Raw genomic sequence first — 13821 nt, 5'->3', positions numbered from 1 at the left:
AAACCGAATCGTTCCGAGCGGTTCTCGAGTCAGCGCCACTGAACTCAACCCCTGAATTTGCATAGTAGTAACTGCCACATAAAAATGTAAATATATGGTTGAAAAGGTAATCGTCCCTCTCCGACAGCATTTACAGGCTGAATCGGCTGCAACAAACTAAACTGAGACTTGTCAACAACATGTTAAAATGTTTAACAGCAAGTAATGAATCAGTTGTTTTAGAATCGACTCTTTGAACTGTTCGAAGGAACCGATTTGCGTAAACGATTCTGATTTCCTTTCATTGTAAGGGGAGGGAGCAGCTTCTCTTCAGGGATTGGAAGAACTAATGCCACGTGCTCGTCTACTGTTTCAAGCCCACATCATCAGTGTTTAACCTGCTTCATATATGTTTTTACTACTACTGCAGCGCCACGAGATATAAACAAGAGTGTCAAGTCACTTCATAAAGGTATTTTCATGTGGCACATTGATATGTGTGGTTTTGTCTGATTTGTTTTGACAGCGTATATCCGGGTGCTTGTGTACAGTGCACATGAACTGATGCAAGCTGCTGCTGGACAACTTAGTCTTTCTGATACAGTCTGCTTTCTAATTAGCTGCTATTTTGCATACTGCAAATGTAATTTTAATGCAGGGTTGGTTTTATGAAAATTCATGCTTGATGTTTGAGAGGTCTTGATGTTTTAAAAGCTAATGCTTACTTTATGCTACTTAATAAATTACAAGTCGAGGTCTGTTTTTCTTAAACTTCTTGGTAACGTACACCTAACGTGGTTGGTATAGTTAGCTGTACATAGTTGTATTAGCTTGGTTGTATTTTATTTTAATCACAGTATTTGTTTTACATATTTATTGTTAAACTACCCGTAAATCAGGTTAAACCGGTAAGTAAGCAAATGATCAGAATGAAAGAAAGCGTTGACAAGTTTGGAGCCATTGAAAGTTATTCTTTGTTTGCTTGTTTTGTGAATTGCCTTTTGTGCATTTTCAATTCAATTCAGTAAATAGTGACTCTACAAAAATCACATCTGGTCCACATTCACCTGCTTTGGTTTCATTTTGATATGTTTGTAATGCATTGCATTAAAAAAACATATGCAGACTGTAAAGTATATGAGTAAATATTTATACATCCTGAACAAAAAAAAAAAATATATATATATATATATAAAATTATAATTCAAATAAGCTTTCCAGTGTTAAGACAATATTTGGCCGAGATACAACTATTTGAAAATCTGGAATCTGAGGGTGCAAAAAAATTAAAATATTGAGAAATGCCTTTGAAGTTGTCCAAAAGTTCTTAGCAATGCATATTACTAATCTAAAATTAAGTTTTGATATATTAGGAAATTTGCAAAATATCTTTTTGAAACATGATCTTTAAGGAATAGGATAGGACAATTTTGGCCGAGATACAGCTATTTGAAAATCTGGAATCTGAGGGTGCAAAAAAATCTAAATATTGAGAAAATACCCTTTAAAGTTGTCCAAATGAAGTTTTTAGCAATGCATATTACTAATCAGAAAATTAAGTTTTGATATATTTACGGTAGGAAATGTACAAAATATCTTCATGGAACATGATTTTTACTTAATATCCTAATGATTTCTGTCATAAAAGAAAAATGGATTATTTTGACCCATACAATGTATTGTTGGCTATTGCTACAAATATACCTGTGCTACTTAAGACTGGTTTATGGTCCAGGGTCACATATTGTTTGAGAGAAAATACTTGTTAAGGATTAGTGGAAACTTGATTGATTTTTAACTGGTTAGAATTAGGTCAGAGTCTCAAGAGTCCATTTCTCGCTTTCCCTAGCCTAGAATATTGGTCAAGTCCCTGGTCTGTTTTTCTTTTCTTTTTATCCATCTGTTTGCATAGCTGGCCTCACTGGCCCTCACTTGCTTTTGACTTTCTTATCATAGCATTTGGAGATATGCTGCTTTCTTAGATGAAAAAACAGTTAGTAAAAAAAATATAATACGAATGATGAGTGAAGAATGCAAATTATCTTACATTTTATTGTAAGCCACCCATAACCTTAAAATAATATGAATTCACCAGTTTTAGACCACTTACATCTAAACAACATGTTTTTCTTCTGAAATGTCACATTTGTTTTGTTCTGTGGACCTTAGTATGATCTATTCTCTATAGACTGGAACTGGAATCCATCAATGTATTGAATAGTTCTTGTTTTCTGTTGTATTTTCACCCAGGCTCTTTGTAAGCAGGGAGAAAACCATGGAAGCTCTGAAGGGCTTTGATATTGACGCCCCGCGCTGGGATCAATCCACGTTCATGGGTCGTCTCAAACACTTTTTCAACATCACTGACTGCCGCACTGCTCTGCTGCCTGATGCCAAACTAGATGAAGCCAAAGCTTTAGTGGAGAGCTGCAGGTGAAGAAATGCATTGATTTGATGAGGTGATCGCTCTCTCTTCTTCCTGTTTCTCACTTTCTGTCACTTCTTCTTCTCCCCCAGAGCTGGCTCTGTTCCTCCTGGCACAACAGAGGAGCAGCTGCACTATGCCAAGAAGCTGTATGACTCTGCATTTCATCCTGATACAGGTGACAGGATGAACCTGATAGGGAGAATGTCTTTTCAGGTGCCTGGGGGTATGGCCATTACGGGGTTCATGCTTCAGTTTTACAGGTTTCATTTAATTTTTTCAAATATTTATTTTAGAACATATATAGTTTACCATATATACTATATACAGTTGAGGTCAAAAGTTACATACACCTTGCAGAATTTTCAAAATGTTAATTATTTTACCAAAATAAGAGGGATCATACAAAGTGCATGTTATTTTTTTATTTAGTACTGACCTGAATAAGATATTTCACATAAAAGACATTTACATATAGTCCACAAGAGAAAATAATAGTTGGATTTATAAAAATGACCCCATTCAAAAGTTTACATACACTTGATTCTTAATACTGTGTTGTTACCTGAATGATCCACAGTTGTGTTTTTGTTTTTTTTTGTTTAGTGATAGTTGTACATAAGTCCCTTGTTTGTCCTGAACAGTTAAATTGCTCAATGTTCTTCAGAAAAATCCTTCAGGTTTGAACCCTTTCCAACAATGACTGTATGATTTGGAGATCCATCTTTTCACACTGAGGACAACTGAGGGACTCAAATGCAACTATTACAGAAGGTTCAAACACTCACTGATGCTCAAAAAGGAAAAACAATGCATTAAGAGCAAGGGGTGTAAACTTTTGAACGAAATTAAGATATGTAAATTTTTCTTATTTTGCCTAAGAATCATATTTTTTTAATTGAGTACTGCTGTTCAGAAGCTACAGAAGATACGTACCTGTTTCCCAGAAGACAAAATAAGTTAAATTTACTCTGATCTTCAAATTCAAAAAGTTTTCACCCCTTGGCTCTTAATGCATTGTGTTTTCTTCTGGAGCATCAGTGATAGTTGAACCTTCTGTAATAGTTGCATATGAGTCCCTCAGTTGACCTCAATGTGAAAAGATGGATCTCAAAATCATGCAGTCATTGTTGGAAAGAGTTCAAATACACAAAAATGCTAAAAACCAAAGAATTTGTGGTACTTGAAGGATTTTTCTGAAGAACAGCAGGCAGTTTAACTGTTCAGGACAAACAATTGACAAAAAACCCAGCTGTGGATCATTCAGGTAACAACACAGTATTAAGAATCAAGCATATGTACACTTTTGAACAGTCATTTTTATAAATTCAACTATTATTTTCTCACATGGACTATATGTAAATGTCTTTTTTGTGAAATATCTTATTCAGGTCAGTACTAAATAAATAATAACATGCATTTTGTATGATCCCTCTTATTTTGGGAATATAATGAACATTTTGCAGCTTCTTCAAGGTGTATGTAAACTTTTGACCTCAACTGTATTTTAACAGTTAACCACTTATTTTGTATGATCATGTAGGACAGTCCCAGCTGTAGTGTTCTGGCAGTGGGTTAACCAGTCTTTCAACGCTCTGGTCAACTACACCAATCGCAATGCTGCCTCCCCCATCACATCAAAGTAAGTTTCTGTGACTTCTTTCTTTCTCTGAACTTTACTCACTTGCAAGATATGCATATACCTCTTAAAATGTGACTCGGTCTCGTGATACCTAGCGATTTATTAACAGATGTCTGGGAAGGAGCTTCAAATAACAGATAAGCTTCAGTAACAGATATGTTTTTTTTGTTGTGTTGTGTGTATCTTCTTTGCTCAGGCAGATTGGAGTAGCTTATGTGACAGCAACAAGCACAGCGCTGGCCACTGCGGTCGGCCTGAACCTCTACACAAAGGTATTACTCAGCCTCATATAAATAATTAAGGGAACACTCTGTCTACACACAGGATCTGTGATATGCAGGCGATTACAATAGAAAATGTACAAACTGAATATTTTAATATAATTTAGAAATCATGTTTAGTTATGCACTTACTGGTATTTCAGGATAAAAGGGATAGTTTACCCAAAAATTTAAATTCTGTCTTTAATTACTCACCTACATGTTGTTCTAAACTTGGAAGACCTTCATTCATCTTTGATGAAATCGAGAGGTTTCTGACCCTGCATAGACAGCAACGAAACTATCATGTTAAAGGCCCAGAAAGGTAGTAAGGACATCCTTAAAATAGTCTATATTACATCAATGGTTCAACCTTAATTTTATGAAGCTACAAGAATACTTTTTTGTTTTCTCTGTGCACAAAAAGTATTCTCGTAGCTATATAAAATTAAGTTTGAACCATTGATGTAACATCGACTATTTTAACAAGTTCCTTACTACCTTTCTGGGCCTTGAATGTTTCAGTTGCGTTGCTGTCTATGCAGGGTTAGAAAGCTCTCAGATTTCATAAAAATTTATATTTGTGTTCCCAGGATGAACGAACGTCTTACAGGTTTGAAAGACATGAGAGTGAGTAATTAATGACAGAATTTTCATTTTTGGCTGAACTATCCCTTTAACCTTTGTGTCCACAGAAAGCTCCTCCACTGGTGGCACGCTGGGTGCCGTTCGCTGCTGTGGCCTCGGCTAACTGTGTGAACATTCCAATGATGAGACAACAGTGAGACCTCTTATGTTACCTACGCTCTTTTATTTTGGTGGGTCCTGCTCACTAGGTTGACATGTTTAGATATTAGTATATTCAGGTTTATTTTTTCCTATACAGGGAAATTTTGAATGGCATTGCTGTGACAGATGAAGATGGAAATAAACTGGGCCACTCAAGGGTGAGGAACATTTATTAGTTGTATCAGGGTGAAATAATCTCACCTGAGGAAAATTTTTCTGCACTGAAATTTACATTCTCTTTGCAAAATCTCTAAATCTTAGTACTGCCCTGAAGAAACTGCTTAAACAAAGACAAATTAGTAGAAACAGAAACAACACAAATACCTGTTTATATACACATAAAAAATATCCATTTCTCGATTTTAATCGATTCTCCTTTTTATGAAACTGTATCGATTCTTAAAACCCAAGAATTGATTAGTCAAGCCTGTTTTCAGTTAATGAATGGAGCATTGTATAGCACCTCCAATAAATGGCGATAAGCTTGTTACTTTTGATATAAAACAAAGTCTCAGATTTCAAATTCTGTCCATTTTATACAGTATTCAAACAATAAATGCCGTTTTGGCGCTGTTTAATGCAAAGTGACTGTTCGCTTGCCTCAGTTCAGAGAAGCGGTAAGAGTTACGTCTCGAAATAAACATCCGAAAGGATGTTAAAAAGAAAGAGTAGTACAACGTACCGAAATCTGTCCCTTTTAAATGCTCATTTAGTGTTTCAGTCATGGAAAGAGCTCAATATAACAGGTTGTAAACAATATGTCACGTAATGTCACATTTACCTCAGGAAAAATATATTTGGTGACCATAAACTTGTTAGTCAGCCAGAAAAATTAACTTTAGAAAGGAGCATTTTGCTGAATAAGTGAACCAAAACATAACACATTTATTATTATTATTATTATTTTTTATTTTTTTTTACTGTTTTTCAATATTTATGCTTGTATAAATCTATGACATTTTCATGATAGCCACCATTTAAATGTTTATATTTCAAAAAATTTAAGTAGAAATATAATTATGTAGTTGCAGTGTTGGGCAAGCTACTTAGAAAATGTAGTGAGCTAAGCTAACAGTTACTCTTCATTAAATGAAGCTTCACTACACTAAAGCTATCCTCGTAAAAGTAGCAAGCTAAGCTACAGCAACACGGCAAAAGTAGTTTACTACATCTAAGCTATTTTTCAAAATGTCATTTTTCTGTTGAACCAACATCATACCAAGTTAATGCTTTCTCAGTGATCAATAAAACTGTCAGTCATACAGGCATAAAAGTTCTGTTTAATTGTTTATTCAACAACTCTTCCAAACCAATTTGGCAACAAAAATCAGTATCATTTACAGGGCTGGATTTATCTCATATTGTGACATAGGCAAACAAAATTTTAGGGGGTTGGGGGGTTTTATTCTTTCTTTAAAAAATGTTTTGAAAAACAATGGCACTTGTTTCTGAATATTGAACGAATAAAACAGGGAAAATAAAATTGAATAACATATAGTCTGTATATAAATGGCTAAATAACACTTTAACTTACTTCCATTTTTGAACAAAGATAGTACTTGATTTCATGAATACAGGAGCCTGATTTTTGTTTTAATTGTCAGAATCTATAGTACATAACAAATAAAAAATAAAAACAAATCACAAACATTTGCAGTCAAGACTGTGGAAAAAAACAAGTTACGAATGTAAGCCAGATTTGGCCCAGACCCTGTTACTCTCTGGGAAGCAAAATTCTATTGTAAATTTGTTAACCGACAGTAAGAATATTTAACCGAATCAATCGCATATTTTCATTTGCTGACGTTAAAAAAACACGCAAACCCTTTTACTTTAACCGTATTCAGAGCAGAACAAGGATGAAATAAATAAATAAATATAATTGTCTATATAATAACAATAATATAATTATAGGCCTATAATAGGCCTAGATATAAACAATCCAAAACAAGTCCAACAATTTAAAGCGAAACTGAAAGTAAAGTTGGGCTTATAGACCCTACCTGTCTCGCCGCGAATCCAAATGTTTCCATATCTGCAAAGTATTTGAAGCGAAACTATTATGTATAGGGTAAACTAGGCTTTGTACTTCATGCACGTCGACGGAAAAAGATAAAATAGCCTATTCCGTCATTTTTGGTCATACTTACAGTAAAGGCATAATTCGATACTTTAAAGCAGTTTGAAGTGTCAAGAATATTAGCAAAGATTATGTTTAGGCTATTAGAACACTGTTCCGTTCTTATTTCGCTATGGCACCTGGTCGATTTTTTTTTTTTATGAAACCATTTTGCCTTTTGCTATGAATTTGACAACCCATATCCACCCACTCCCCATCTCGTACTTCTGAGTTTGAGGCTGTAAAGGTGCTTCAACTATGTACTGAGTTAAGGGTATGAATACTTATGCAATGTACTTAATTCAGTCTTTTATTTTTAATAAATTTGTAAAATGAGCAAATCTGGTTTTTGCTTTGTCATTATTATGGTTTATGGAGTGTAAATTGATAAAACTAATTTAAAGCAGTTTAACATAAAGCAGTTTTTTGTAACTTTACATTTCATACATACCTAAATATGTACATTTATGAGTAGAAATATTAGTTTAAATAGATCTGAAAGTGTTTAGTGCTTATAATAATCAGTTTAATTATACAATGCCGTTTTTTACACTATTAGCATTTCTTTGTTCAGTTACTGATAAATACTGTATACTGTCTGTGTTTGTCATAGAAAGCAGCTGTCAAGGGCATCACACAGGTGGTCATCTCTCGAGTTACCATGGCAGCGCCAGGCATGAGTAAGTGCAAAGAGTTTGGCCGCTGTTATCAGATCTCAGTTCTAAAATAAAGCAGCCCTCATCTCACCCACCAGTCAATGTTGAATCCTGTGCCGCTTTCTTTGTTCTTTCCAGTCATACTCCCCATTATTATGCAGAGGCTGGAAAAATACAGATTCATGCAGGTGAGCCTGATGTTGTTTTGCATCCAAGGAGCACGCAATGGAACAGAGAAGTGATAAAATAGCCAGTTTATGATCTGCAGGTGTTTCTGTTATAAATTCACTCTCTCTCAGTTCTCAAACACGACATCTGTTGAGCTGTCCTCATATAACAGTCAGTTATCATCAATGCATACAGGTTTCAAATGGTTTTATGTAGCATAATATTGTGTTCAATTACAATTATTGTAATTCTTACTAATATAATCTTATTTGTTATTGTTCCTGGGACTGTAAAGGCTATAAACATTTTGCTGTTGCTATGTACAGTTGAAGTCAAAAGTTTACATATACCTTGCAGAATCTGGAAAATAAGAGGTCTCATACAAAATGCAGGTTCTTTTTTATTTAGTACTGACCTGAATAAGTATTTCACATAAAAGACATTTACATATAGTCCACAAGAGAAAATAATAGTTGAATTTATAAAAATTACCCCATTCAAAAGTTTACATACACTTGATTCTTAATACAATGTTGTTACCTGAATGATCCACAGCTGTGTTTTTTTTTGTTTAGTGATAGTTGTTCCTGAACAGTCTGCCCGCTTTTCCTTAGAAAAATCCTTCAGGTCCCACAGTTTCTTTGGTTTTTCAACATTTTTGTGTATTTGAGCCCTTTCCAAAAATGACTGTATTATTTTGAGATCCATCTTTTCACACTGAGGACAACTGAGGGACTCACATGCAACTATTACTGAAGGTTTGAATGCTTACTGATGTTTCAGAAGAAAAAACAGTGCATTAAGCCAGGGGGTGTAAACTTTTGAATAGAATAAAGATGTGTACATTTTTCTTATTTTGCCTAAATATCATATTTTGTTAATTTAGTCATGTTTCCCAGAGAACAAAATAAGTAGAATTTACCCTGATCTTAAAAAAAAAAAAAACACAGTCGGCTCTTAATGCATTGTGTTTCCTTCTGGAGCATCAGTGATTGTTTGAAACTTTTGTAATAGTTGCATATGAGTCCTTCAGTTGTCCTCAGTGTGAAAAGATGGATCTCAAAATCATACAGTCATTGTTGGAAAGGGTTTTTCTAAACAGTGGGCAGTTTAACTGTTAAGGACAAACAAGGAAGTCATGAACAACTATCACTAAAAAAACACAGCTGTGGATCATTCAGGTAATAACACAGTATTAAAAATCAAGTGTATGTTAACTTTTGAACGGGGTCATTTTTTTATATATAAACATCTTTTATGTGAAATATCTTATTCGAGTCAGTACTCAATAAAAAATAACATGCATTTTGTATGATCCCTCTTACTTTGGTCAAATAATTAACATTTTGCAGATTCTCCAAGATATATGTAAACTTTTGACTTCAACTGTATATGTATGATTTCATATGAATCATATTTGCATTTGTTTCTTTCAATCTGTGCAGAAAATCACATTTCTTCATGGGCCACTGCAAGTCATGATGGTTGGTGTATTGTAAGTGATCGCATTTCTTATTATGAGAATAGCAACGGTTGATATGCCAAATATATGAGATCTTTTTTCAGTAGAAGAAATGACAACATACCCTTCTCTGTTTCGCAGTCTGATCTTCATGGTGCCTGCAGCGTGTTCACTGTTTCCTCAAAGATGGTAAAGATTGCATGTACTGTACATACAAAATGAAAGTTTGCTGAAAATGTACTCACCCTCAGGCTATTCAAGATGTAGAAAAGTTGGGTTCTGCATTTAAATTTAGCCTTACGTCAATTGCTCTGCAAGGGATCCTCTGCAGCGAATGGGTGCCATCAGAATGAGTCCAAACAGCTGATAAAAACATTATAATAATTCACAACAGACAACAGTCTATCAATTAACGTCTTGTGAAGTGAAAAACTGTATGTTTGTAAAAAACAAATCAATTATTGAGACACTTTTAACTTCAAACATTCACTTCACAACAGATAAATTGATGGACTGGAGTCGGTTGTGAATTATTGTGATGTTTTTATCAGCTGTTTAAACTCATTCTGATGGCACCCATTCCCTGCAGAGCAACCATTGGTGAGAAAATGAAATAGTGCTAACAAACACATCTACAGTAGTGACTAGAACAAATCATTTTAGAGCTAATCACAGTTTCATAATGGCACTAAGCTTATTCACACAACCTTTTGCAGCTGCTTTATCCATTATCTCTCTTTAAAATGCTCAATTCAGATGTTTCTGAGCCATACCGGACTAATCAATCATTTTTACACTTTTGTTTGATTTTTTAGTTCTATGGCTGTATCCAAGCTGGAACCTGAGCTCAGGGAGTCCATTGTTTCTCAGTACGGCGACCGTGTCAGTTATGTCTACTTCAACAAGGGCCTGTGAGTGCTGGCCAATCACAGTCATCGGCCAATCAAAAGCTTTTTGACAATTTTTGCTGAAGTTGCTAAAAAGAAGCTTTTTGATTTGAGGTTTAAAAAAAAAAAAATTGTTATGCACTAAAGCATAATTTATGGATAGTATTTTTACATTTGGCCCTGACTGCTGCAAACAATCAGTTTGATTTGTGAATCAAAATTCTCGTTAAAATAAATTTTACAGAGAATTTATAGACATTGGATAAAGCTGATCCTGTTGCCCCGTCATACTGTTGTATATGATCTACCCTGAATAATCGGAAACAGATTGAAAAGTCTTAACAATTTTTTCCCTCAGATGCCAAATGCTGTCATTTATCACATACATCTCTCAGGAAGAGTTTATTTTTAAGGTTTACTGCTTTAATAGCCTCTAAAGCCATCAGTGAAATCATTTTATCAGAATTTTCTTAAAGAGTCACTGCCAGTCAAAAGTTTTTACACAGTAGGATTTGTAATGTTTTTAAAGAAGTCTCAACTGTTCACCAAGCCTGCATTTATTTGATTCAAAGTACAGCAAGAACAGTAAAATTTGAAATATTTTTACTATTTAAAATACCTGTTTTCTTTTTGAATATATTTTAAAATGTAATTTATTTCTGTGATTTCAAAGCTGAATTTGTAGCATCATTACACCAGTCTCAAGATGCTTCAGAAATCATTGTAATATTCAGATTTGCTGCTCAAAAAACATGTATTATTATTATGTTAAAAACAGCTGAGTAGAATCTTTTCAGGTTTCTTTGATGAGTAGAAAGTTCAGAAGAACAGCATTTTGATCAATTTAAAGCATCCTTTCTAAATAAAAGTATTAATTTCTATAATTTCTTTGAAAAACTAAAAACTGACTCAGGCTTTTTGAATGGTATAGTGTATAATATATAATGTAGAGTTTTTTTTTTATTTCAGATGAATGCTGATCTTTGGATCTTTCCATTGATCAAAGAATCCTGAATAAAAAGTACTCAACTGTTATAGATATTGATAATAATAATAAAAATGTTTCTTGAACCGCAAATCAGCAAATTAGAATGATTTCTGAAGGATCATGTGACACTGAAGACTGGAGTAATGATGCTAAAAATTAAGCTTTAATCACAGGAATAAATTACATTTTAAAATATATTCAAACAGAAAACAGTCATTTTAAATACTAAAAATATTTCAAAATTTTACTGTTCTTTGGATCAAATACGTTTGGTGAGCAGAAGAGACTTATTCAAAAAACATTAAAAACCTTACTGTTCAAACATTTTTGATTGGTAGTGTACTGTCAAATCAAATGTTTACGTTTGAAATACCAGTTACAAACATGAAGTTTGGGAAAGTATAGTCTATTAAACATCAGTTTGAAAGTGTATTTTATGGTAGAGTGTGCCTTAAATTCAAAATTAGGTCCATTGCCTGCCCTCACTGTGAACTATCTGAGTTATGTACTTGTTTTCATCATTACAAGATGATGAAATAAACAGACAGCTGTCGAAATAAACCCCTGGTCTGTGATAACTCATGGGAGTTGAACCAAAGAGGACCTTGTGTTTATTTTATCTACAACTGTGCGCTCAATATTCATTCCTGCCACATGAGGGCAGTATCTGATCAAGTTTTGTGAAGGTAAATATGGGCTAAAATATACTATAAAGACATCAGAAACCACTTTCTAGGACAATCTGAAATGAATGGGTGTATGTATATACATATGTGTGTGTGTGTGTGTGTGTGTGTGTGTGTGTATATGCTGAAAATACAAAAAAAAATATGGATATTCAATTAGATTACCTTATGCAGAAATATGATAGATTTTTCATAGATTTAAAAATACTAATGGGACAAGCTGATGTAGTTTAATGTTTTATTTGGTAATACTGTATATTTATCCGTCAAGTGAACGTCCACATGGGAATTACACAAAGCATCAAAGACATGCATAGTCTGGTTCTTCTACCACAACTTTTATCATGTGGTTCAGACACTAGGTCTCACATTCCTGCTTTTTTTCAGCAAATCATAAAAGAGAAAGACAAAAGACTGGTAAAAATAACACAATGATCATATAAATCAAAGGTAATAACACATTAAAAAAAGTAGAAACGTGGAAAACAAAATCATTTAACTTACGCCATTAAAGTTCAATAACAATTCATACAAAGCGGTTTAAGGAGTTATAGCTCGATGCATATTAAACATTAACCTTGTAGATTTATATAGACTATTCGTAATTGTTATGACAACGCTTCTGGTATGAAGAAAGGATACTGAAACAAAAATCTTAATTTAAATCACACTTAGGCAAAAAAAAAAAAAAAAAGCTTCGTACATTTATGCTGGAACACTGATAGCCAAAATAGAAAGGTGTGAGTTGAACGAATACCCATAGGAAAGCTCCCTTTGATTTTATACAATGGTTATGATGCATGTCGTCCAAATCGATCAACACTTTTATTGTTGCTTTCGTCAGTTCAACCTCAGTCTGTCTTTTCCCTCTTCCTCTCAATCACTATGACCACATCGGGCCACATGGTTCACCCTGACGAAGCGCCTAGCAACTAGTATTCTAACGCCTCACCCTCAGTCAATCACGTGACTTGGCAACGCCCAATCAGGGGACGCTTGCAACAACCCAACTCTGTGCCTTCCTCTCAAGCTGCCAATAAACTCCTGAGTTTATTGACATCACAGGAGGAAGGAACCTCGCTCTTTGTTTCCTCTTTCTCAGCGCATGCTATAGGCCTGTGTCTTTGCATGCCAATCCAATCAGCCTTGTTTTACTCTAGGGCAAAACGAAGGGTCTTCCCATTACCATGGCAACTAAAGTCTTACGTACCTCTTCGGGTACATAATCTAATAAGAACAATACGGAAGATAAAACAGCTCACTAGGACCTTAGATAACTGAAGCATTTGCAAATCAATAACAAAAGCATTGAAAATGAGAATTACAAAAAAAGAGGAGACGGTCCTCTTGGTTTTGTTTTTAAAAAGTGCAACAAGTTCAAATAGTATCATCACTGAACTATTAACGGAGGAGTAAATGCATAAATTGGACTCGTTGTGGGCATTTCGAGACAAGGTTCAGAAAGGTAAACAGACATATTGACAAAACAAATTAGGGATGTGCATGACAAAATCGAATTGGAGAGGAATTTACTGTATATTGCTAACTAATTGTGAGCTCTAGAACTGAATAATAGACGTTTACATTGTTATTCCTTCATTTTTCGTATATGCGAAGGATACGCCGTGATGAAAAACAGTGGAAGAGAAATGAAGAACAGCTTCATATACAACAGTTCAACATTCTGAAATTTGGTCAGCAGCACAATTTTGTTTCTGTCACAAATTCATGCCTAGCGACATTGACTTTGGTCTTTAATT

The 13821-nt window shown here is 34.2% G+C and overlaps 2 protein-coding genes across 2 annotated transcripts in view; one reads left to right on the top strand and one right to left on the bottom strand.

Annotated features, from left to right (window-relative positions):
* Positions 1–322: 322 nt before the first annotated feature.
* Positions 323–10441, top strand: LOC141297871 (sideroflexin-2-like). The gene is made up of 12 exons (XM_073828334.1): positions 323–451; positions 2230–2412; positions 2497–2667; positions 3948–4046; positions 4243–4318; positions 5002–5087; positions 5193–5253; positions 7828–7894; positions 8009–8058; positions 9484–9533; positions 9642–9689; positions 10316–10441. The coding sequence occupies exons 2-12, from the start codon at positions 2255–2257 to the stop codon at positions 10413–10415; spliced, it is 966 nt and encodes a 321-aa protein (XP_073684435.1). The 5' UTR covers positions 323–451; positions 2230–2254; the 3' UTR covers positions 10416–10441.
* A 1844-nt stretch (positions 10442–12285) lies between these two features.
* LOC141297936 (metalloproteinase inhibitor 2-like) overlaps positions 12286–13821 on the bottom strand; it is a 30141-nt gene continuing 28605 nt past the window's right edge. Inside the window, exon 5 of the mRNA XM_073828406.1 lies at positions 12286–13821. This exon is cut by the window's right edge and continues 714 nt beyond it. The gene's annotated coding sequence lies outside the window, so the exon portion shown is untranslated.

This window comes from Garra rufa, chromosome 22 (genome assembly GCF_049309525.1).
Source record: "Garra rufa chromosome 22, GarRuf1.0, whole genome shotgun sequence".
In the NCBI taxonomy this organism is placed as follows: domain Eukaryota; kingdom Metazoa; phylum Chordata; class Actinopteri; order Cypriniformes; family Cyprinidae; genus Garra; species Garra rufa.
Note: the sequence above shows the minus strand (reverse complement) of the source record. Positions and strands in the feature narration are given on the sequence as shown.

Coding starts and splice junctions, on each gene's coding strand:
- LOC141297871 (XM_073828334.1), top strand. CDS start 2,255: ATGGAAGCTCTGAAGGGCTTTGATATTGACGCCCCGCGCTGGGATCAA. Junction 5,254..7,827: donor ATAAACTGGGCCACTCAAGG/GTGAGGAACATT, acceptor TGTTTGTCATAG/AAAGCAGCTGTCAAGGGCAT. Junction 8,059..9,483: donor AAAAATACAGATTCATGCAG/GTGAGCCTGATG, acceptor CAATCTGTGCAG/AAAATCACATTTCTTCATGG.